The 17,596-nt window shown below is 38.4% G+C and overlaps 1 protein-coding gene across 3 annotated transcripts in view; it reads right to left on the bottom strand.

Annotated features, from left to right (window-relative positions):
* Positions 1–16,411, bottom strand: part of nsd3 (nuclear receptor binding SET domain protein 3) — a 37,370-nt gene extending 20,959 nt beyond the window's left edge. For 2 of the 3 annotated variants that reach the window (XM_079804808.1, XM_079804809.1), the window contains exons 1-11: positions 16,071–16,411; positions 13,763–14,790; positions 13,479–13,638; positions 9,072–9,226; positions 8,364–8,990; positions 5,486–5,603; positions 5,285–5,376; positions 2,583–2,628; positions 2,319–2,449; positions 2,026–2,151; positions 736–862 (exon numbers count right to left, since the gene is read on the bottom strand). In XM_079804808.1, the coding sequence (XP_079660934.1) occupies positions 736–862; positions 2,026–2,151; positions 2,319–2,449; positions 2,583–2,628; positions 5,285–5,376; positions 5,486–5,603; positions 8,364–8,990; positions 9,072–9,226; positions 13,479–13,638; positions 13,763–14,743 (2,563 nt within the window). In that variant the 5' untranslated portion in view covers positions 14,744–14,790; positions 16,071–16,411. Of the gene's footprint in view, positions 1–735; positions 863–2,025; positions 2,152–2,318; positions 2,450–2,582; positions 2,629–5,284; positions 5,377–5,485; positions 5,604–8,363; positions 8,991–9,071; positions 9,227–13,478; positions 13,639–13,762; positions 14,791–15,481; positions 15,526–16,070 lie in introns of all 3 variants that reach the window. The other variant, XM_079804810.1, reaches the window with a different exon arrangement.
* Positions 16,412–17,596: the final 1,185 nt, after the last annotated feature.

Raw genomic sequence — 17,596 nt, 5'->3', positions numbered from 1 at the left:
CGCGGACATCCTGTAGAATTCAACCAATCAGATGTGTTTCCAGAAAGTGTCCTATATGCATCAGACATTCAGCCAATGGTCCGTGGCCGTGACGTCTGAGACTGTCTAACAGTCCTGTCTAATACATTATTAAATAGAACTGTCTGTTATACAAAGAAAGTAGATATGAAATAGTATTGGCGTTTGCCGTGTGGTTGATGTCCAATGTCGCAAGCTGAGCAGAAATACATAATAATTTTTTGCTTGGTCCCCTCAAAGTTGTGTTAGATTTTCTTCTTAGCGTAAAGGTTGAGAGGTCCATCAATCACTGTTTTCCATGTTCTTAGAGTTAGTTTTTGGAGTAAATATATAGGCTATAATGTGTGTGTGTACACAGCTTTTTAAAGTTTTGTGTGCATTCGGCCAATCAGCGTACACTTACGTCACAGGCTGGGTCAGTTACTCCTTTTGTGCTGAGTCAGACCCTACTCTGAAGTAGGAGTTAATTTAGTCCCCCCAAAAGCCGTTCCTAGAACTAAAATTGTTCCCAGTTCCTGCAGTGCGAACAACAACAGCAGCAGCGGGTACTTCCACCAATAGTTCTAGGAACTTTGAAAAGGTGCAAAAGCCCCTAAAATAATGATCTTTTTGAATAGAGATGTTTTTTACAAGCTCATTTTTTTCAACGTTATTGGTGGGTTGATTAACTGGTTACAGCTTTTGAAAATCTGATCACAAATCAGATGTATTGCTCACCTGTCTTACACTCTGGACACAGTAGTTCACCCTCTGTTCCACTGTTAGATCCGATACACTCTGGATGAAACAGCCTGTTACAGTCTCCCTCACAGCTCACCAAAGAATCCCCGAATGATTCACACACCTATGAGATTGTAAAAACACAACAACAGATTCTTATTAAACCTGAAAGAATCATACAAAATCTGAACAACTATTTTTCATTTCTGTGGATGCTATGAAAGCTTGTTTAAATAAAATAAAATGAAAAAGACTATTTCGCAATTGTTCAATTTGACAATTATGATTTTTTTCTAGCAATTGCTAGATTTAAATGCCCAATTCTGAGTTTGTTTCTCACAATTCTGAGTTTAGATATAAAACTTGGAACTGTGATATATATAAAGTCAGAATTGCAAGAAAAAAATATATATCTTAAATTTGTTATATCTTACAATTATGACTTTTTTCCTCAGAATTGTGAGATGTAAACTTTTGCAAAAAAAATTGTGAGAAGAAAAATCCTAATTGTGAAAAAGTCACAATTACTTTATTTTTTACTCCATGGTGGAAACAAGCTTCCATAGGATGCTGATCTGGTGCAACCACTAATAACACAAAACTACATAATAGCTCTGTTGCAAAACCTAGTGATAACTTTTTAGTACCGATAAACAACAGCATGAAATCATCTTTCAATTAAATTATTACATAAAGACATTTTAGATGCGATACAGTGAGTCAAATAAAGTGTAATGTATTGCAGCAGAGTCATATAATACACTACTGTTTAAACGTTTGGGGTTAGACAGTTTCTTTTTAAAGAAATTAATACTTTTATTCAGCAAGGATGCATTAAAACGATGAACAGTGACAGTAAAGACATTTAAAATGATTGCTGTTCTTTTGAAGTTTCTACTCAAAGAATCATGAATAAATGCATCACAATTCATATTTTAAAAATATTAGGCAGCACAACTGTTTTCAACATCGATAAGAAATGTTTCTTGAGCAGCAAATCATCATATTAGAATGATTTCTGAAGGATCATGTGACTGAAGACTGGAGTAATGATGCTGAGAATTCAGCTTTGACACTACAGGAATAAAATCACATTTTAAAATATAGTAAAATTGAAAACAGTTCTATTAAATTGCAATATTTCACAATATTATTGATTCTACTGTATTTTTGATCAAATAAATGTAGCCTTTGTGAGCATAAGAAAAAACGTACCGCCTCCCAAACTTTTGAACAGTATATTGTCATTATATATAATGTTACATAAATAGTGTTTATAGTGCTCACATGGCAGACTGTGTCCTTTTTTGAGGAACTTCCTCCCTGACGGGACAGGCTGGAGTCCACGGACTGTGCATCCGATCCGTCAGCATCTACTGTAGCAGGACTGTCCGAGCGCTTCCCAAATCCAGTCTACAAGGGATGCAAATGTATGGAAAAATTTAACTTTATAGCCACGTCATTTGGCTACAAAACATGCCAGACATTCAAATGAACACATTTCTCATAACAATTGTGTAACCGAAGAAGGGCTGTATCACTCAGATGTCAATGAACAGATCCTGCTGGTCTAGTCTGACCTGTGGGTCATTGAGGCCTCTGGAGTCAGAATCAGAAGTATCTCTGTACAGTGAGCTGGCCATCTCCACATCCGTAGATGCTCTGCTGCGTTTCTTCAGTGGTTTACATGAGTCTGAGATCTCACTGGCACCTACAAGATTGAAGTAGTGTTAGTAGGGGGATATTGATCTATAAATGAATTTATAGACTCATTTAAAACATAACATCAAAGAAAACTATTTAGAAAAACTTTAATGTAAAATTCATCTTGTAGTGTCAAGCACCTTTTTGCGATCCCGTTTTGAAATCCATCTGAGGTGCTGTTTCAGCCTGCAGAACAAAAAACATAAGGCATGTTTGTTATAAGATGTTCCCCTTCTACTTGACATGTAAATAGTATATACACAGTATATATACCATTATGTCTCTTTTCTGCTGATATTATGAATAGGTGCTATCGGTGCAGGTATATCACTGCTCTGTATGCATTTAAAGGTGTGTTCATTCTTGGCATGTTTGGTTCAATTACAACGAACCCTGGTGCGATTGCTCGGTTAGTGCGGTTCATTTGTACGTGTGTGAACGCTGCCGTCCGAACCCTGGTGTGCACCAAAGAAATGGACCGAGACCGCTGAAAAGATGGGTCTATCCGCTTCCAAGCGAACTCTGGTGCAGTTCGAATGATATATGAAAGCACCATGGACCAAAGACATGTAATTGAAAACAAAAACAGGAAGATGACGCTCACGCACTGTTTTTTTTCTCGTCATAATCGCGAGTTTGCCCATCACAGTTCAATACAGGCATCAGAACCGCGTCTCCTCGCAGTTGATCGTTTTGGGTGTGTGATGAAGGGATTCCTGCCACTGTTTTGACTCCTTTACACATTTTATAAGCTCTTCACAAGTTCTCAGCTGGTCAAAATACCATCATATGCAGGCTACGCATACACAACTAGCGCATTTATCCCCCCGACACAACATTGTTTTGGGTGTTTGGGAAGTTCCATCTCAAAATAGGCAATACGTCATAAAAGCCAACCAATCAGGTTGAGAAAGTATCCCTTTGCCTTTAGGTTCGGTATCTTTTGGTTTGGTGTTAAAAATGCCAATCGGACAAGGAGTAAATGCTTTTTTTTAGGTTCTGTCTAAACAAACAAACCAAACACACTAATTTAATTGTGCATCTTTTCAACATAAACAGTTTAACCAATTACAGATTGCGTTCACTTTTTTTGAAAATAGGCTCATTTTCCAACTCCTTAGAGTTAAACAGTTGAGTTACCGTTTTTGAATCCATTCAGCCGATCTCCGGGTCTGGCGGTAGCACTTTTAGCATAGCTTAGCATAGATCATTGAATCTGATTAGACCGTTAGCATCTCGCTCAAAAAAAATGACCAAAGAGTTTTGATATTTGATATCCTATTTAAAACCTAAGACTAAGAAACTAAGACAGACGAAAAATGAAAAGTGGCGATTTTCTAGGCCGATATGGCTAGGAACTAGGGCTGGGCGATATATCGCATGACATTGTTAGGCGCATCTCGTCAGTAAAGCCGGTTCCTTGATTAGTAGTAAATCGCCATCACCTGCTTTCAGATAGAGCGGCATTTACTACACAGAGCCGTAGTTCACTGACAAGCTGAGCCATATCGCCTTAATTATCACGGACGTATCGCCTGCGATAAATGAGGCGATATGGCTCAGCTTGTCAGTGAACTACGGCTCTGTGTAGTAAATGCCGCTCTATCTGAAAGCAGGTGATGGCGATTTACTACTAATCAAGGAACCGGCTTTACTGACGAGATGCGCCTAACAATGTCATGCGATATATCGCCCAGCCCTACTAGGAACTATACTCTCATTCCGGCATAATAATCATGGAGCTTTGCTGCCATACCATGGGTGCAGCAGGCGCAACGATATTACGCAGCGCCTGAAAATAGTCCACAGCACGCTCCCTGTGCAAGCAGGTTGTCACGTTGGTTATGTTGACAGAAGGCCCCGATAAGACGGAGCGCGTTTTTCAGATTTGAAAATGCAAGGCGCAACACACTGCCTTTTTTTGTTGACGTTTTTCAATTTAGAAAATAGCAGTGCGCTGCGTTTTTTATTGTTTCTTAGCAACCCCCGAATCAGCTGTGCTGTCAGTCCAATCAAGATAACCGTCACCACAACGGAAGAACCGCCTCAATGGGGAAAAACACGATGACGTTGGGTGCTTTTCTGCTCAGAGTTGATTTTTTTTCAACTTCATGCGCTCAGAGCGCTCTTTCAAAAACTCGAGGTGCAGCAGGCAGTTAAAACGCGCGAGGTTAGACGCGCATAACGCTCTCTGCCAACAGAAATCTATTAAAAAAAAGGCGCCTCTCACTGCAAAAACGCATTCTGTCTGTTCGGGGTCCAATTTAGCCTATTTTCAGATGCTGCATAATATCATTGCGCCTGCTGCACCCATGGTACGGCAGCAAAGTTCCTTGTTTATTATGCAGAAATGAGAGTATTAGTTCCTAGCCATATCGGCCTAGAAAATCGAAACTACAGAAGAGTCAAGTTTTAAATAGGAAAAATATTGAAACTCTTTGTTAATTTTTTGAGTGAGATCCTAACGGTCTAATCAGATTCAATGATCTATGTTAAGCTATGCTAAAAGTGCTACCGCCAGACCTGGAGATCGGCTGAATGGATTCGAAAACGGTAAAACTCAACTGTTTAACTCTAGGGGAGTTGGAAAATGAGCCCATTTATTTCTTTAACAAGTGAGTGCTGTTTACCAGATGCAATGTGAAGAATTGTGCTGTGCAAATAACGTTCTCCACATATATCTAATAGATAATTATAAATATATTAGTATATAAATAACACGTTGGCATCGCCATCTTTGGATAATTCCTTTAGTGAAAGTATGTAGGTGGTGACTACAAACACATGGGTTTGTTGGATTCATCACTTAAATAATTGTATAGTACAAATGTATGTGCTCTACCTGTTCTTTCTTCACTTTCTTTTTTGGCACTGGTTCCACACTCTTCTCCGACTCAGAACGGCTTCGCACAGACCGGCGCTGCTGCTTTCTCTCTGGTATCACACACACAGAGGATGTGTTCATAGACTTATACCGCAAAGGACATCTGAACATCTCTGTCAAAGGGAGTTTGTGTAACACTGTGTTTGTGCTCATATATACCTGTGGATTGCTCTGCTGAAGCATGCTCAGCACTCTCCTGGTCACTCCAGCCTGAGGGAGATGCAGCTCGCTCCTCTTCACTGGAACACGTCTCTGGTTCTGCCTTATCACTGGAGCCCTTTGTGGAATAGATTAAGAAACATTAAAAAAAAAAAAAACTACCACCAACTGCTCGGCAAAAAAGGTGCAATTTCTTCTTAAGCAGCATGCAAGTAGGGTAAGTGCAGAGGCCTAATTTTGGGTTAGCTAGCTGCAGCATTGGTTATTAAGTAAATAGTAGGCTTTAATAGCTTTGCATGTACCTTAAGACCATTTTAACCATAGGTGTATTTAACCGTGGACATGGAGTTCTTTTTATTCCTGTTTGCATCAAACCCTTTAGTTTCATCTGACCCTTTTGAAGGTCCAGTCGTGTCGGATGCTGGAGTTTGTTTCTGGGTGAGCGAGGAGGATTTTTCTTGAAACCCTCCCAAACAATGTGGGGATGTAGGTGCTTGACCCCAAGACTCAACTAATCTCTGCAATTCTTAATCTGTGATCCTTGGAGAGTCTTTGTCCCCTCAAACTCTCCTCCGCACCGTTCATTAGGACGATATAGACACACGTCCTCTTCCAGGCAGATTTGTAACATCTTTAGATTGGAATTTCTTAATTATTGCTCTGATGACGAAAATGGGGATTTTCAATGCTTTAGCCATTTTCTTACAGCCACTTTCTATTTAAGCACAACAATATTTCGCTGCACATCACAAAACATTTCATCTTGGCACTAAGAGTTCTCCTAAATAGCAGTATAAGTTCTTAGTTACGAGTTTTCTCTTAAAACTTATTCACAAAGCTGCTGAGACCAACTTTTACTAAGGAATAGAGAAAAGTCTTAAGCTAAGAGTAAAGGGGTTGATTTGGTTGCTATGGATGATGTCTTCACACTTACTATGACCACATTGATTGGCTGATAGGAGAGGAGTCTCTGTCAGTGATTTAATCAGAAATATTGTAGAACAAAATATCAGATTGCCACATGATTGCCACATTCAAATAAAGATTTTAAAAAGTAGGCTAAGTGTCACTGACTAAACAAGTATGTTCAGCTAATTGTCAGCCTTCGAGATTGCGGCATTCAAGCGACAAATTATGTTTTGTAAACAAAGTTCGGGAGAAGTACCATCTAATCAGCTTGAGAGGAGGCATCCAGTATACACAGCCACCTCACCTAGTACCTCAACAGTACCCCTCCGCCACCCTGACTCCTCACTCTCGGCCAAGCCAGGGATATGGGGGAGTACTCTGGGCTTGGGCTAAATTCCGAGCTCGAAGCCCTCTATCCCCCGGACAGCACGCCAAACATATGCGCCAAATAATGTGTGAACAACTGCCACATGAAATCAGATTTGATTTATTTATAAAATCAATATTGTATATGGCATTTTTTTTACTTTGTATTATGATAGGACAGTGGAGTAGACAGGAAGCATAGTGGAAGAGAGAAGGGGGGAAAAAAGTCTGCAACAGCCATTAGGATTGTTTGTGATTTGGTCTTAGTGACTTAGGAGTCCTCTTGACTTTTCACAGATTTAGGAGCTTGTTTTAGCACTAAAATACTTTGTGAAATACTCTTATAGCAAAAATTTAGGACTGACACGCCCAGTTTCTCATAAATCAGCCAATTAGGAGCTACTTTTAGCTTTAAGAGGTTTTGTGAATACGGCCCCAGAACTATATTCTTTGGTTTTACTCATTGTGATGAATGATTGAGGGAATTTGGCCTTTGTGTTTCCTCATATTTATATTCCTGTAAAAACAAGAAGTCACAGCTGGACAATTTCCTGTTCCTAGTCACCCTGTTGTGCTTTAAAAAAAAGTTGTAAAAATGAATGGGAATATACTTCAGAGATATTTTACTCTTAAAAAAATTCTAGGGGTGCCAAAAATTGTGTTCAACATGTTTTGGAGAAAAACATTTATTTCATAATGTGATTTTCCACCCACTTTCAATTCTTCTACGGGGGCCAATAATTCTGACCACAACTGTATATACACACACATACATACATATACACAAGTGTTTAGAGTTCCAAATTATTATGCAAGTGACATATCAGTAGATTTCAGTACAATAAACATTCAGATTTTAGTTTTTGAAAGAAAGCGTTTGTTTGTTTTACAGCTCAACAGAGGCTTTTTTTAATTGCTATCCTTTAATACAATATTTTTCTTTTTTTGACAGAAACTTTCCTTAAGCCTTTTTCTGACCGAGTTCTCTTGTGCTGTAAATTACAAATCTTATGATAGTTTGATAATCTCCATTCAGTTTTCACACAATTAGTTGTTTTCATGCCTTTTGCATAACATTGCACCATTTCATACTTTTCATCTTCAGAAAGATCTTTCTTCCTCCCCAATTTACATGGAACAACCTCTCCAAGTCAGGTTTCCATTTACCTAAGCAGACCTGGCAAACTATTTAACAAACCGGTCTGAGATTGATACCAGTTATCTAAAAAGATATGGAGAAATAAAACAAACACTTTCTTTGAAAAACTAAAATCTGAATGTTTATTGTACTCAAATCCTACTGATATGTCACTTGCATAATAATTTGGAACAGTTTATATACATAAACATATTTCATACACACTAATGAAATATAGACATGTCCTATTTTTACTTTATTGCATAGCTGTAGTAACTTGGGGTAACTACTATTCATAATCAAGAAACTGTAGCCATTTAAAAACGTCTTTTTGAAATTACGTTTCAACATTTCTTTGATTTACACCTTTCTTTATGAAGCTGACATGCCTGTGCTCGATGGTGCCATGATATTATTTACTGTACCAGACTCTCTCATGTTCACGAGCATTTTTTCCATTCTTACCTCAGGCGACTGAACCTGATCGCTGGGCCTCTCCTCACTCTCGGTCTTCTTAGGCAAGTCCACCTTTTGTTTTGGGAGTTGCCAGTCGCACTTTATGATTTCCACATTGAGTTTCTTCATGGTAATGGAGAGTGGGAGGAGCTTGCGGGCTGCAGCGGTCCTCCAAGGTGTCCTGACTGGAGGTGGGGAGGGTTCCTGCGGGTGGGGATCTGGTTTTGGGGGGCTACGGGGTTGCTCTTGTTCCATTTCATCCTCTCCCTGATTGGGAGATGATGGTTCCCCACTACTATTGATGCTGCACTGTCTCCGCGGCTGCTGCCGACGAGGCACAGGCTCCTCTTTGGTTCCAGCACTACCTTTAGAGCGTCTCTGCTTTCGTTCAGGCCGGTTTTTACCAGTTGCCCTAGGTGGGGTCACAGGTTCAGCAACAGTAGTAGCAACAGCAACAGTAGCAGCAACAGCAGCAGCAGCAGCAGCAGCAGCAGCAGCAGCAGCTGGTTCCTTGTCGATGTAGATGAAGGTGTAGTTCTCATTGCGTTCTTCTCGTGTCATTTGCAGTGCAGCTTCCGCGTGACCCACGCCCACTTTCCACTGGGCACGCTCCTTCTGTGACTGAGGCTTCAGCAACTATAAAATATACAAACCACAGCATGAGCACTCAGAAATTACCACAGAAAGGAGGTCACCAAATGTAGAGTTATGGGATACCTTTTGTTTCTCGGTTGGGTTGGTTGTCTTCCGGAGTGTTTCTGCTTGCAACTCATCAAATTGGCTCTCACCCTGGTACACCACAATTCTTTTCTCATGGATCCAGGCCCTCTCAGGGACACTCCCAAAGAATTGCACATGGTATTCCTTGACACCTGTTCAGGAAAGATTGAAGCAAGATATTAGAAACATGAATGATTAATCTGCCGATTATTTTTTCGATTAATCGAATAAAATAAAACTAAAAATTATTATACATGACAAAAATGTAATTAATTTTAATCTATTATTTTAAACAATGTTATTCCACATCCTGGCCAATGCTGTCATCCAATATAAAGCCTATGAAAACATAGTGAATGTATGTAGGCTATGCTGCACATAAGGAAAAAAGGGGTTAAAATACAAACATTACAATCTAAACCTAAAATCAACTTTAAAGCAGAAATTAGATTGACTAAATTATAAATGATATATAAAAAACAAAAGCACAAAATGTTAACTTGAACAAGGTATGAAGAACACAAACATTCACTCATCTGAACATAGTAAATATATTACATAAATGGCCTATTCCAACAATAGTGCCTTAACTGTTACAGCTCTCATAAATATGATTACTTGTGTTGTGTAACATGTAGAATTTTAAACCTACACTTAATTTAACATTTTAGCAAAATGTGCATTTAAGTCAGAATTATTGTGCTCCTATTCTACTGCACTCCGCCTGTTTGACGTGCATGCACCCACCGGCGCTCATTTACTGAAGTTTAACAAGACGCTTGTTGTCAAAACATGCTAAATACAATGTATCATTCCACTGTTAAGCGGAAGACACTCCTGTGCGACAATCAAACATGAACATTATTGACAACTTACTGGCCTGTTTACAGGACATTAAAGCCTGGATGGCTGCAAACTTTTTGAAATTAAATGACGACAAAACTGACATTGTGTTTGGCCCTAGAAATCAGGAAGTGGTTCAATTCTTAAAAGCTACACCCCTGTCAGGCTCAATTACAACTAGCGTAAAAAATGTAGGGTTTGATCTGGACACAGATTTAAAAATGGACAGACAAATAAATTCAGTTGTCAGATCTAGTTTCTTTTGCCTTTGTCTTTTATCCAAAACAAAACTTTTATCTTCTGTTGACTTTGAGAAGGCAATCACTGCGGTCGTTTTTTTACGTATGGACTATTGCAACTCGCTTTATTTTGGAATTATAGGCTGCTGCCAAACTGCTCAAGTCAGCTAAGAAATTTGAATCAATTAGTCTGATATTAAATCGTTGACATGGTTGCCGATTCAGGAAAGTATTAGCTATAAGATCTTAATACTTGTTTTTAAGGCGTTACAAGGTTTTGCCCCTACTTACCTTTCTAGTATGATGGCATTTTATAATCCATCTAGATCTTTGAGATCTGAAAATCAAAATCTTGTTGTTGCTAAAACTAAGGGTGATCGAGCTTTCTTTCATATCGGTCCCAATGATCTTCCTCTCTTTAAGGTCAGTACAGTCACTACCAAAATTTAAGGTCATGTGAAACGCACATCTTTTAAAAACCGCCTGGGCACCTTCTTGATGGGTGTTTGAGCATTACCTTGTCTATGTCCTGTGTGCTTTCTTTGTATTTTATCTGTTTTCTTCCTTGTTATTTGTGTTTTCTTTATTGTTTGGAAAGCACTTTGGGCAACAGCAGTTGCATTAAATGTGCTATATAAATAAAGAAAATGAAATGGAAATACTCAAGGGACTTCCGAACATTTGTAGATAAGGATATAACCATAAAGTGTAAGTTGTGCTGAGAAAAACATGTGTCAGTGGCATTAAAGTACCAATGGTTTTTCGAATATTCCCTTTTCATGCAGTGTGTAATATAGCTGTTTGAGAATGTGAACGTTCTGCAAAGTTGTAAAGTCAAAAGTGCACAATAAATAAAGTTATTGTCTCCCAAAAGAAAGAATCGACTCTGAACTGCCTATTTTACTCAATTGTATTTCGGATCTCACTGCGTGATGGTTCAACGTCACTAGAGAAGTAATTTGCATAATGCCCGTCTATGTTGTACGTTGTCTGTGTGTAGTCATTTGAGAATCATTGAAAAATGTGGTGATGTGCAATGTATATTATGAGAAAATTAAACCTTTGATGCATGTCAAACTCCAAAACTAATTTAAGAGCCTTTAAAATAGCATAATAGGGGCACTTTAGCACACGCATCTGTCAAAGCATGAAAGGGCAAGACGTGGTTAACGCTTATGCTTTTGTTTGAAGCGCTTACAAATATAAAATGTTTTGGACATCTTGGATCATGTACCTATCCCACAGCAGCTCACTCGGTGTCCCCTGCTATTGGGTTATTCACAACTGTAAAGCGACGTGACTGGCTGATGGTTTCTGAGCACAGCATACAGATGTGACTAATCGATAATCAAATTTGTTGACGATAATAATCAATTTGAACTATTAGTTGTTGCAGCTCTAACTGAAGTAACTGAAATGCACTGATAAAAATGATTTTGTGGTGAATTAAACGGTCAGGCAAGAATTTAAAACACAAAGTAAATTCTATATTAGTACTCAATTCAAGCTTGCAGATATTAAAGCATACATTTCAACGTTATAAAATTAAGTAAAACTACTTAATTCTTCTGATACTGGTATTCCCATCATGCTCTGGTACTTGAATAACTAATAAGGTTTATTTTTCGCTGTTTTCGAGCTGTATTTACACTGTTTAATCATACACTTTAAAGTGTGGTTTAATTCAGCGTTATATTATTTGAGTAAAAAGTATTGCAAAGGAAACTTCAACCAAGTAGAAGTTACTCAACCTTTTACTGGCCAAATTAAAATTACTTAGTTTCTTTGTTAATTTACTTAATTTAAAGGGTTAGTTCACCCAAAAATTAATTCTGTCATTAGTTACTCACCCTCATGTCGTTCCAAACCCGTAAGACCTTCGTTCATCTTCAGAACAAAATTTTTTGATGAAATCCGAGAGCTTTCTGACCCCTCAATAGACAGCAATTTAATTAACACTTTCAAGGCCCAGAAAGGCATTAAAAACAGTCCCTATACACAGAAGTGAAGAAATTGTTGAATAAAGTTATTTTTGTTGTTTTTTGCGCACAAAAAAGTATTCTCGCACTTCATAAAATTAAGATTGAACCACTGTAGTCACAGACTACCGGTATTTTAACAATGTTTTCACTACTTTTCTGGGCCTTGAAAGTGTTGTAAATTCAAATAGCTGTCTATGGAGGGGTCAGAGAGCTCTCGCATTTCATCAAAAATATCTTAATTTGTGTTCCGAAGATGAACGAACGTCTTACGGGTTTGGAACGACATGAGGGTGAGTAATTAATGACAGAATTTTCATTTTTGGGTGAACTAACGCTTTAAGTACGGTTTACTTAATTGCAAATGTGAAATTTACTTAAAAATGTGAGACAAAACTTGCAAAAGAAAAATTAAGTACATTCCTCATACTACATTCCCTGTACTCCCTGTATATTTGTCAACAATGCATTACAGCAATATTAATATAATCAAATTAAATCATCTTTTGAATGTCTCAATTTTATAAGGTTCTCTCCCTTTAATTAGAAGTACACTATGCAAGCTGGCCAAAAAAAATTATATTTACTATCAAACCAGTGTTTTGTCGTCTATTTTGCTTGTTTTGTCTGTCCAGTAAGGACAGAACTAAAACAACCCACTTTAGACTTTAATTTAGCACATGAACCACATCACTCAATGCCACATAACAATAAAAGACTGTCTAAACAAACCAAACTGAAATATTGTCTCATGTCAAAGAAACAAACCTGATAATTGTGTAGCATTTGATGGGCACAGATTTTTTTGGTTCATTTTCTTGATTTGATCAAGTCAGAGGTTATCGAACATGTTTGGGAAGATTTTAGTCATGCATCTCCTAGCAATGATGCAGATGCTTTTGTGTGAGTTTGCTGTGATTGGAATGACTTGAAAGTCTGGTAGTGTGTGATCCTCAGTCATTTAGTATATAGACTAACCCACATTGGTACATCATAAGCCAATCAACGGCAACAGACACGTTTGTCAGGTCAGATCAATGCGTTACCCCTGTCAGTGTCTGTTAGCATTGGTCAGCACTTGCTTTCGCTGATTGAGAATGTTCAATCTGCATTTGTTGGGGCGTGGAATGTCTGAGAAGTGATACTGTATCACTTAATCTGGTGATTATGTAACCTTTTTCAAAGTTTTTCATGTAACCTTTTTCAAAGTTGGCAAGTGTATGACGCCAAGTGTTTTAAAATCTGTTCAGATAGATTTGTGTAGAGTATTCTACAATTCTTAACAACCTTATTCTTAACAACCTTAAGAATATACTTGTATGAACTTGTAGTAGATAAATTACCTCTTGTATTAAGACGTATATGAACGTTTGACTGAGGGTCTGATGACACCATGCACGGCCACCAAGGATACGTCCCAACCTTAGCCCACACCAAGTCACCGATCTCATACTCTTGACAAGAGCCAGTGCTAGTGATGACCGAAGGAAATTGCTTTTCGACCTAAACAAGAACACAAGATGGTCTTGGATGAACAGGAAAAGTAAGCTTGAATCTCATAAACCAGAGATTCCCAAGACTTCCAAAGTGGAAACGACAATAGACATGTCAATAATATGAAACTTACTTTCTGTTCCTTGGGTTCTGCTTTGGGGCTATTGAGGGTTGAAGAAGGTTGCTCTTCTCTGAATGCAACCTGACCTTCGCTGGGCTGTGCGGGGTTGTGGACAGCCCCGGACTGTTCCTCCTCGCCTTTGCATGGCTGCTGGCTCTCCTCTTCTGGACAAGCAACATGTCTGCTGCTTCTCTTTTTCCTCTTCTCCTTCTTCTGCTCATGTCTTCTCCTTGAAGCCTCGCCAGCCTGAAACTCTTGCAGCAGGTCCCCGCACAGTGAGGACTCAAACAGCTCCCTACCGTTCTGGTAGGTCTTAATGATCTTTATTTTGATCTCTGGGGAGCTGGTCTTTTTGGGAGTGGAGATAGATTGCACAGTGGGGTTGGAGACGGTGCTTTCTTGAGGTGACAGGAGGGGTGGCGAAGAGGGCAAGAGCAAGGGAGGAGGGGGCGGCAAGACTTGAGGCATTAGGTGGGAGGCAGGAGGAGGGTGATGGTGGTGAGGTAACAGCTGCGGGTTATGTGGGTGGTGTTGCTGCTGATGGTGGTGATGGTGAGGAGGATGATGAGGCTGGTGGTGATGATGGGGATGAGGCAGAGGTGAGATGTGTGTTGGAGGCTTCTCCTGGACCACTGGGGGTCTCAATACTGTTCCCTCACCAAGCAGCAAACCATGATCGCCATAGTTTCGTATGGCGCCATAGCCATTAGCTGAGCCATTGGGGAACTGAGAGTACAAGGCAAACTTGGCCTGTTGCTCATAGGTACCTACGCCCGTCGGGTAACCATTTGTAATAACTGGGAGGTCTTCAGCAGGGTAAGAAAAGCCTGACTCCATAGGAGACTCAAAGTTTTGCTGTCCTCCATCATCTCCTGGGTCACTGATGGCTTCATAGACATCATCCTGTCTGATGTTGGCTGAGTCAATAAGCTGAGGGGGTTGCTGAATTGTGTTTCCCATGATCCCTTGCATGAAAGAGAAGGAGAAATCCATTGTTCTGCTCCAGCATCCTTAAGTTTCCCTTTTTCTTACAGGGCCTGCTGATATGATGAGGAGAAACAGAATGTTTATGATGCATAAAAACATGTTACCTCGTCTTATCACATTTGTGAAACATTGCTCCAGGCAAAAAATTTTATTAAACCATTTAATAACCATATTTTGAGACAAAATGGGTCAAGAATTTGTGGTTTATGTTTTGCGCAAAAAAGTCTGAGAATATCAGGCTGCTTCTGCAACGCTGCAATCGCCCTCCCAAGGGATAAAGTTTACTCTAGTGTACTCCAAGTTATGCCAACTTTCCCTGGAATTTAGAGTGGAAACTTTAGTTAGAATTTTGATTGAAATCACACAGCCTGTTTAGCATATTTACTTCCAATCAAACAAGTCCAATAACATTTCCTCATACTACATTCCCTGTACTCCCTGTATATTTGTCAACAATATGCAATTAAATTAAATAATCTTTTGAATGTTTCCATTTTTTAAGGTTCTCTCCCTTTAATCAGAAGTACACCATGCAAGCCGGCCAAATTTAATATTTACTATCAAGCCAGTTTTTTTTTTTGTCGTCTATTTTGCTTGTTTTGTCTGTCCAGTAAGGACAGACATAAAGCAACCAGCTTAAGACTATTTTAGCACATGAACCACATCACTCAATGCCACATAACAATAAAAGACTGTTTCTAAACAAACCAAACTGAAACATTGTTCCATGTCAAAGAAACAAACCTGCAATGACCAGCAGTTGGCTAACATTAGCCTGCTAGCGTTTTCTGGATAACAAAACAGAGCCGATATAAGCATATTAACAATGTATAAACACACACAACTTAATGTAAATGCTATATGGGCCACAAATAAACAATTAATAATATCTTGTGTGGTTAAAAAACAAATCGTGTTTTCCCAACAGCCTTGTAAAGCGGACCCGTGTAATGTCGCTGCATTATATGAAAGGCGGCGTTAGCGGATGTGCTAATGTGTGTGTACATGGGGAAAACAATAATACACGTACATTTTTGGTTTATCACCGGGGAATGTTTTAAACATACGTTTTGATGTAAAATTGTATGTTTCTTAGAAAACTGCATCATGCGGAGAGCCTTAAAAACTGAATAAGTGAATGCGAACATGCCAACATGGCTGCCCGTGCCCCTTTAAATCAAATTGGCCATATTACATTTCCACCAGGAAAAGGTGTGATGAAAACCATTGCTTTACAGTAACAAAAACAGAAATGCATGCAGCGCTTGTTTGGATTCAACGCGATATCATGAAACGAAGCATCGAAACAGCGGTAGAATAAAAGCGTCTGTACCTTCAGCGTGTTCCATTCTAAACAAATACACCAAATAAACTGGATTCCTGCTGCAGTTAACATACATATAAACACAAAGACCTATGACTCCACGTTTTTTTTTAATCTAATCCGTTGTTTGGAAAGAAAATTGGGCTAGATCAGTCGTATGTCGATCCCCATGATAGGATGTGTGGCTGTGGAATCGGGAGAGGCCCCGTTTTTTTGCGGGATGCTCCTGCAGACCTAGGGAAATTTGGCTCCCATATATTTTATTATAGCCGTCTCCCTCCCTCTAGCTGTAACAAAAGCCCCTCTGCTTGAGGCCTCTGTCTCAGCGCCAAAATAAAATCTCCCCCATTGGCTGTGCAGCAAGATGTGAGGGGCATGTTGGGACGAGTAGTTTTTCTTCTTCTTATGATTACAATATAAAACCATTAAAGTGGATGATTATGATTGCTTGAAAACAAAGCAATGTATTCGAGTACAGCTATAATATCGTTTTTATTTTCAATTAGACTATCATTTTACTATTTATATAGGAGGGTACTATTTGACAACCCTAGACATTTTACTCTCTATGTAAATCAGCCATCTATTTTTTATTAATTTTAATAACACATTTTACTGTTATTTTAGACCATACAAAAACATTCATTGAGCATTAATTTTTAAATTAAATTAATTTATATTAAACATTTAAGATATTTTTATGCTTTATAGATCAAGAGGGTCAAGAGATAGAGCTCTTTATTTAATAAATGAGACCTGCACTATTTTATATCCAGCTTAACTTTACATGAATTGTTTTAAGAAAACAGAAGCCATTTTACCTATAATATGGTTTTTATTTTCAATTTGACTATCATTTTACTATTCATATAGCAGGGTACTATTTGACAACCCTAGACAATATATTTTGCTGTGCATATCAGCCATCTATTTTTAGACAATAATACATTTTACTGTTATTTTAGGGCATACACAAAAATTCACTCAGCACAGACATGTTTAAATAACGTGAATTTATATAAACATTTAAGATATTTTTAAGCTTTATGGATAAAGAGGGATAAGAGCTCTTTATTTATTAAATGAGACCTACACTATTTCATAACTACCAGAAATTGTTTTAAGAAAATGCAAGCCATTTTAAAAAAAAATTCAATAATATATAATTATAAAGTATATTATAATATAATAAAATATTATATTATATAATTAATATCATTGAAAATTAGAACACAAAAAAACAATATTATTTAGGATTTTATGTTCCTTTTAGGATTGTAGCGCCATCTTCTGCACAAATACCTAACGATCCTATGAAACGCCTTGCTACTCTTTCGCTGTTCTGGGCACTGCAAATATGGCTGTTGCCATAGCAACTCTGAACTACAGCTGAACTAAGAACAGTAGGCCGAACGTTCATGTGCGGCGATTTCGAATCGCTGCTTCATGAAGCTTCGAAACCTTTACGAATCTTTTGTTCGAATCACTGGTTCGGAGCGTGTATCAAACTTTTGTTTTAATGGACATAAGTAAAA

Source organism: Gobio gobio, assembly GCF_949357685.1.
Source record: "Gobio gobio genome assembly, chromosome: 22".
Taxonomy (NCBI): Eukaryota; Metazoa; Chordata; class Actinopteri; order Cypriniformes; family Gobionidae; genus Gobio; species Gobio gobio.
This window is presented reverse-complemented; position numbering and strand designations above follow the sequence as displayed.